The 7835-nt window shown below is 43.4% G+C and overlaps 1 protein-coding gene across 1 annotated transcript in view; it reads left to right on the plus strand.

The window, feature by feature from the left end:
• SSBP1 (single-stranded DNA binding protein 1, mitochondrial) overlaps positions 1–1160 on the plus strand; it is a gene marked incomplete at its 5' end in the record, with an annotated part of 3729 nt that extends 2569 nt beyond the window's left edge. Inside the window, one exon of the mRNA XM_010138187.1 lies at positions 997–1160. Coding sequence (XP_010136489.1) covers positions 997–1043 — 47 coding nt within the window. The remainder of the gene's footprint in view (positions 1–996) is intronic.
• Between the last annotated feature and the right edge of the window lie 6675 nt (positions 1161–7835).

Raw genomic sequence — 7835 nt, forward strand, 5'->3', positions numbered from 1 at the left:
TTCAGCAGGGAATTTTTTTTTTCCTGTTTAAGGCTGGAGGCTTCACCAACTTTAAGGACCTCTGTTTGTGAAAGATGTTTTATGTGGGACTGACTTGATGGAGAATTAAGAAAGACCTCAGTCTGGTAGCCAGAAGTGGTAAGAACAGTGCAGAATGGGCAGGGAATAGGCTTGTCCCTTGACACAATGACGACAAGAACAGGGAAACTCAACTGTGTTAAATAGCATGAGCATCCTACATTTTTACTGTGGGTAGAGCCACTATCTTGTGGCTTTTGTGGGAGGGCTAAAATAATTGGGTAGCAGAGTAAACATTTGTTACACAAGTATGTCTAAAAAAAAAAAAAAACGTGGGCAAGAGGAGAAGGAAAAAAACCCCAACCATAATTCTGGAAGTGTCTTCTGTGCTGCCTCTTTAAAACAATAGTAACCAAACTTTCTCAAGAACAGTTCAGCTAGCAGTGTTGTAAGTTGCTGTTTATAGATAGCTGGAGAGGAGCAGGCAAGTCTCTTTTTTTAATTAGTATTCATCCTAATGGTTTCTTCTTCATTTGCAGTATCCCTGGGTTAAAGATGCTTTAGAGATTACTGAGACTTGATAAAATATGAGCTTCCTATAGACCCATAGGCTGATGACATGGTAGTGCATACTGAAAATGACAAAATGAACAGGAAATGAGCGATAACTGATAGAGATCACAGTCAAATCATTAAAGTGTTATTTTGAAATGTTTCTGGTATCCTTGACTGTTCAGCAGCTTTTCATTAGGTTTAGCACACTTGTTCCATAGTATATATGGTCACCTTGAATTGTCAGCTTTCTAGAGAGATGCAGCAAGAACGCTCTGTCGGACACTTGTTTTATTTTATGAGCTATTCTGTTCCAAAATACATATCCTTGCTGCTTGTTTTATTGCAAATAGGTGTGTTTTTGTGGGTGTGCAGGCATGCAACAAGGCAGAATAATCATGAGGATTAAATTTTCTTTCTTTTCAGATAATGTAATTTTTCTGAGTGATGGCAGTATGAAGGAAAAGGTGTGAGGTCATTAGCGCTTGGACCCAGGCCATTTCATTCCTTTTGTTTTACAGTGCTTCATAATTCTGCAATCACGTATATTGCTGTAGTTCCTTTGAAAAGTAAATAAAAGGTTTGATACCCGTAGGGGTGTGTGTGTATGTGTTTTTGGTTTCCTTTGTTCTTCCTCTCTGTTTATAATTGTTTGGATTTCTTTCTTTTTGTTCTTTAAGAGAAAAGGTAACCCAGGCAGCTGTATTAATCCTTGAGCTGATGAATATATAAATGGAAGTCACCCTTTGTATCTGTAGCCATTTCCGAACCTTATATCCTTGGCTGCCTTAACAATCTCACTTCTGTCTTGTGAGGCCTGACAGGCTAGTGACCTCTCACTGTTAACATATGTGCTATAGGGGGCATTTGCCATTTTTCCTTAACTAAGCCAATTAGTAAGTTTAAAGCAGAGCCATTGGCCTCAACTCGAGGTTTCTCAGTCTCAGACCTGGAGAAGGCTGCCTGTGCGTTTGTGTCTGCCCCTCTACTGATCATAGCATTTGATCAAATCAGGTGTTGTCTTTCTCCAAACTCTGTTTTGGTCATGTGCTTAGGTCTTCATTATTATGGCATTTGACATATGATGACTCCATGATGATGTCAACGTTCTCATCCCAGTACCTTGTTAGGGTGCTATGCCGGCCGTTTGCCATCAGGAGGAGCTGGAGGAACGTCTGCCTGGTGCAGCAGTCTTAGTTAATGTGGTGGTGGCATTTAATTTGCTTTAACTTCATTTTATTATCAGAAACACTGAGAACTATTAGTATTGTTTGTAAAAAAAAAAAAAATGCACAAGTAAAAGGTGTTTCATTCTGTAACATGAAATGATGAAATTCCCACTGTAGTACAGCGTGATGTGAGCAGGGAAAGAAAAATGTTAGAGGTGACAATTTCCTGCCTTCGAAGCTGGTGGGTTTTTGTATCTCATCTCTCTCTGAGCCTAGTACAGAGCATGCTTATTTATTGCTTTTGCAGCTCTTCCTCCTGCAGAGCGATCATCTCATTTATGCTTCTCTATGAACATTGTCGGAACTATCAAAAACTTAAATTCTTCTGGTTTAACATTTATTTCTGGTTGAAGATAATGCTTTAACTGGTCACTGGCAGTATATACTGAGGTGTCAGACGTACTGGAAATGCTTAGCTGCTTAAATGGGTTGTTACCCACAGGAGATTGTGGTACCTTTCTAAATAGGAAGTTCTGACTGTAATTCCTTTAGCTGCTGCTTGTTCAATCTGTGTCTGCTGTACTTTTGGGAGAAGTTGTAATGGTGCACTTTGTGGTAGTGATCCAAATACGGTTTGTATTTGGCCCACGCTGGGGTTTGTCCTAAGCTTTCTTCATAGCTGGGAGGCCTTGAATGATTGTGCTAGGCCTCTCTTCGCTCAGCGGTTACCACCTTCTTTGCCCTGGTGGGTGGTGGAGTTGAACACAGCTTCTGATGATGTCTCCTTTGGAGCTTGGGAACTGGCTTTCTGCTGTGACCTCAGAGTAGAAGTGGCAACAATGATTCCCTTCACTACTGTGCGCGGTGTGGCCACAGCTGCCAGATCTCCTCTCAGCGACTGGAGGGCTCATGCTAATCTCTGCCCCGGCTCAGGATGGGGACAGAGCTGGGCTCACACATGGTAGAGGATTAGGTGCTGAGAAAGAAATATATTTGCTGGAGAACTTCCAACTTTTCTTGCTTTTCAGGTTGTTCTATTTAAAGTTGCTAGTACACTTTTAAAGATTGACCTGCTACAAAGACAGTGTGTACCTAGTTTGAGGACACAGTTTGGAAAGCAGTGCATTATCTTGAGCGTTTATCACAATTTGGCATTAGGATGGATTTTCACAAGTGATTTGCCTTGGCAACAGACATAGTTACAGCAAAAATAACCAGTGGCAAAGGTGCGGTCACCTCTTACTTCTGCTTTGCTGCTATGGGGCAAAGTTAATTTATAACTAATTTGGGTTATGAGAAAACCAGGTGTGAAATCAGCATTCCTATAGCATCCGGGTTGTTTGTTTTTTATGGGTGTTTTCACTTGTTCTGTGAGGAAATGGTAAAGAATGGAAGTGGCATCTGTTGAGTTAAATACAGTGATACCTTGTTTGTTCACACTTTCCCTTGGTAAATGGCATTGAGCTTTTGCTTGTCCCTGTTAACCTTTTGTGTAAACTGGGTTAGGCAAACCCTGCTTGCTTACATCAACCAGGACATTTACAAGTGTTTCGCCCTAACAAGGAATTTATGTATTTATGGAGATAGATTGGAAGAGCTTAAATAGAGATGATTTCTTTTTAAAACGACAGAGCATTTTAACCAAGCATTTGGAGCATTTCTTAGCAGCCCTGAGACAGATCTGTTCTGGTCTGCAATGCAACTCAGTGCCACTCAGTTATTTCTGTCAGTCTGGTGTAAGGAAATCCTCTTCTCCTGTGTCTGTTGTTTTGAGGAAGACATCTGTGACACAGGCGTTGTGCCTGCGTCACACAGTGAAGAACATTTTCAACTTTAATCAAAGCATGGCCTGTATTTGGGAACACAGACACAATTTCCCCAACCACATGTGATGCGTAGGGTAACGAGAGGGCTATCTGAGTGTAACAGGACTTGATTTCTTTGGCTGAAGCACCTTCTCTTGCTTCTGTTTCACAACTCGTCATTTCTGCAGCTAGAGTAACAGGATGAATTAATGACTGAGGGCTTGGACCAGTATAGAATTAGTAGAGCTTTTTACCAACAGGTGCCTGGCTTGGGTTCTAGCCTAGCCAGAAGTCTTGCATCCTGGTGACTGCATGGTGCCCTGCATGAAGGGGGTAGTTGTTTGAGCCCTGCCCCACCTCTGCTGTGAGGACCAGCAGTGCCTGTCTGCAAAGGGCAGAAGCCTGCGCAGAGAGGCCATGAAGTGCAAAGGCAAGGAAGCTGAATTAGTGCTTCGAGAAGTCCTTGGGTAGGAGGGTACCTACAAGAGGTAGGAATATTCCGGTAAAGGGAATTTGTCTTTTTATCAACGTACCAGTTACATGGGTTTAGTAGTAGGCTGTCTCCAGTACTGGTGATCCCACTTTTTTCTCAAGTATCCATGTCAGGAAACACCAGGATTGTGGGAAGAAAACTTCACTGTTCTCAAGCACACCTTTTTTTATCTCTGAAACTTGTGTGGAGGAAGCCTTTTTGCCAAGTAGTTGAGCACGTCTGTACGTACAAACTAAGACGTGGTGGCTGTTTTGACTTGGCGATGGTGACCTTCTCCATGCAGCAGTATGATGTAGGTCTCATTTACACATAAAATTTGCTTTGTTAGTGAATTACCAGGTACTAGTGCAAGTAAAGTGTTTGCACGTGACACACAAATAAGCTTTCATGAGTTTTCTACAGAGACATCCTTTTGTCACTCACTAACACATTTCCCACATTTCTTTCTTCTCCTTGTTGCTTTATGTCCCAGATAAAAAATCAGCTCCTTACCGTACTTAGCCATTTCAGAACAATCTCCAGCAACTACTGTGGTTAGAAATTGATCGCTGGGTCATTCTTGGTGGTCTTGGTCCTGAAGTTTGTGGACTGTACCTTTTAAGGGATGCTGAAAAAACCTTCTCTAACTATGGCCACTTTTTGTGGTTTCAAGGGGTAAGATTTTTCATTTGCAGCTGGTCCAAAACCTAGCAACTTACCCTGTAGGCTCTGTTGCTATTTATTCTTTTCTTGCTGCTTCCTTTTCAAACCTACTTGGACAGAACGGGTGTAGAAAATGGATGTTTATCTTGATCCTGGTTGTCACTAGTCAGAAAAATGTCACCAGTAAATATTTAATGAGCCTGTGTGCAACTGACCTGATCGAGAACTGAGTAATGATGTGGCCGCAGGAGCTGCGGCTTCTGTAACCTGGATCTGCAAGGAAAAGGGAGCACTTTTCCTTTGCCAGCCTTTCTGTGACTTAATAGGCTTGTGTTATTGCTAGCTTTTTTTCTTTGGTAGTTAAAATAAGTGGTGCTTGTTTGGAGCCTTCCCTTGGCAGCCTCCTCCTTCTTAGTTTTCTGTGTGGGTTTTCTATATGTTTTTTCTGCCTGGGCTTTCTGCTCCTGCAGAAAAGTGTCAGAATGCTCAGTTAAAGTCGAGCCTCTCCTCTGCCCTCAGCCCTATCTCTGCACACAATAACCCCCCCCCCCACCTTTGTATCTTCTAGATTGTCTATTAGTTTTTCCACGGCTCCCCTGTGCTGGAGAGTGAGTTCAAACCCAGTTCAGAAGTCTATGGTGAGGAAATGGTCTTACACAAAAGGAGACATAGAAATGCTCTCGGAATTAGATGAGTTGGAACTTAAAAATATCACTAAAGCTGCTCTTAAGATGAAAGTTATGAAATATGGAAAAACAGCCTTGATCTGCAGCATGCTAGGAACTATTGAAACCTAATTTTAAATCCTCCAAGCAGTACAGAAAAAAGACGGACAGTTGTGTTTATATAATGTTCTTGATGTTCTTGCTTTCCACAGTGCCCGATTTCTGCTGCAGTGTTGGTTTGTGAGCAGCAGCCTGTGACACATTAGACTGCCATTCCATGTGTTGTGTCAGGACACTCAATAATTAATACTCTCTGGAAGGGATTGATTTCTTCCACTTTTGTCTTGTCCTTCTCGATGGCCTGTATGTGCTGCCAGTTTTTAGCAGAAACTTGCTATTACGGGTATCTTTTCCCAAGAAGAACTGGTGCTGCAGAACACAAACTCCAGTGTGGTCTATATGGTGGCTGTTAGTTGCCACCATAGAGGGTGAATTGGTCAGACTTCCTTAAAAAGTCCCAGGTTGAGGAACGTTGAAGCTCAGAAATAAGATGTAGCCTTGAACACTGATTTTAATAATGCATCAGAAACTGGGCAGGGTGCTCATCTACCAGTGCCTAGTTACTGGTTACCAGTATCGTGTTTCATATTGGTGAAGAGCCCCAGAAATGGATAGCCTCTGTGTATCAAAATATTTCAGTGGCCAAAGAAATCTTCCAAGATGCTTATAAATATTCAGCAGCACTGTTTACCACATCAGCAGCTGTGCCTCAGTACGAACGTTACAAGAGAGCCCCTGGGAAAGTGCAGAGGGGAGAGGAACACAATTTTGAGATGCAAGAAGAATGGAAACCACTGGGAAAAGCAGCGTGCGCTCTTTACCCAGGGTACCTAGTTTCCCCCCAGCGCTTTACCCAAGGGGGAATGACAGCAGTACGCACTGTGCAACTTGTTTCCTAAGTATGTATTTCTCCCTGAGAAATGGGTTAGGACGAGAAAGTTCAGGCCTTTGTTGGTTAAGTACAAGTCCTTAGGATACCCTCGTCCTCAGCAGGTTCAGCACATGAAGCTGCAGTCACCCACTCAGCACCTTCTTTTTTAAGGTGGCTTTTATTTTGCGGCTTACAAAGCAAACATGGCTCTGCCTGTAGGCTTCTCACATGGGCAAGACAATAATCCAGTGCCCCAGCCCAAAGAAACTCTAGTCACAGCAGTAATTTTAGAAAGATCTGCTGTCACCCAACGGAGTGATGGAGAGCCTTTTGCTGAGTAGACTATCACAAGGCTGCAAAAGTTTTGAAGTAAGAACACATCCAATGAAAACATGGAGGTTCCTGGATAAGGAACTGACCTTTACAAGTTTCACAATCTGCATCTCCAGACTGGCGCAGTGCAGTGCCCAGCAGTGCCAGGACACAAGAAGTTTGCACCTCCAGTCAGGGTTGCTAAAACGGTAGGTTGCAATTCAGGCACTAGTAACTCAGCTTTAGATGTTTTCCGTGCTGCCGAGAGCATATACTGGACTGACTTGTTTTGCAGTGACTGAAAATAACTCATCTTTGCTGGAGATCTTTGGTTGGGGGAATTTTCCCTTCATGTTCTTCACAAAACAGCGTAGCTTTTGTTGCACTTTTTTTTTTTGGCTTTTTTAATCAAACCAAAAGGGATTAATATATCTTAAAGGGACAACCCCAATGAAGTCACCATTATTTTTCCTCTTTTTGTTTCTGTTTTGCCTGATGGGTGCTGGGAAGTCCTCAGGACTCTGTTTTCCTCAGAGGGCTAGTCTAGGCTCCCCTCAGCAAGGACTGCGTTGCTTACGCTGCACAAGTGTTTGGTCTGTGAGCGAGTGGAAGTGGCATGGCACAAGAGGTGAGGTCTAAACAGGTGGTCTAGAAGAGAGAGGACGTATCGTGAAATCCAGTTATGACTCATGGACGCATTGAACTGACCCACAGTGAAATGCCCTCATTGAGTTCCAGGGGCTGAAATGGAGCACTGAAGAAAGCCCAGTTTCTTGAATCGTAAAGATTTGGCATCTTTCATTTTTAAAGGAGGATGAAATGTCAGCATTGTCCTGGCTTGGCATGAAAGCAAGTCTTAAAATACCAGGATTTCCCCTTGACCGGGATTATTTTTGCTGCTGAGCACTCTGGCAATGGTACCATGGCTGCAGCGGCTTGATGTGCAGTTCACTGTAAAACTTTGTTGTTCCACAAGGTACGTTCTGACACGTTTTTAATAAACGGGTGCCCTGTGTTCAGTCGTATCTACCGTGAGCGTTTTCTGATGGTCATGCCTCCTTTTTAACTCAACCAACAGACCCGTGACTTCACACCGCACACCACTTCAAGTTCATGTGGACCCAGCAGCGGCAGCACTGCGGCTGAGGGGAGGGCGGCGACTGGAGGCTGTCCCGGCCGGTTCCCCCCGAGCGCTCCCCTTGTGACCAGAAGCGAGGCCCACCTCGCCCGCCTCCCACCGGCGCCTCC

The sequence above is a fragment of the Buceros rhinoceros genome, unplaced genomic scaffold (genome assembly GCF_000710305.1).
Source record: "Buceros rhinoceros silvestris isolate BGI_N320 unplaced genomic scaffold, ASM71030v1 scaffold27896, whole genome shotgun sequence".
Taxonomy (NCBI): Eukaryota; Metazoa; Chordata; class Aves; order Bucerotiformes; family Bucerotidae; genus Buceros; species Buceros rhinoceros.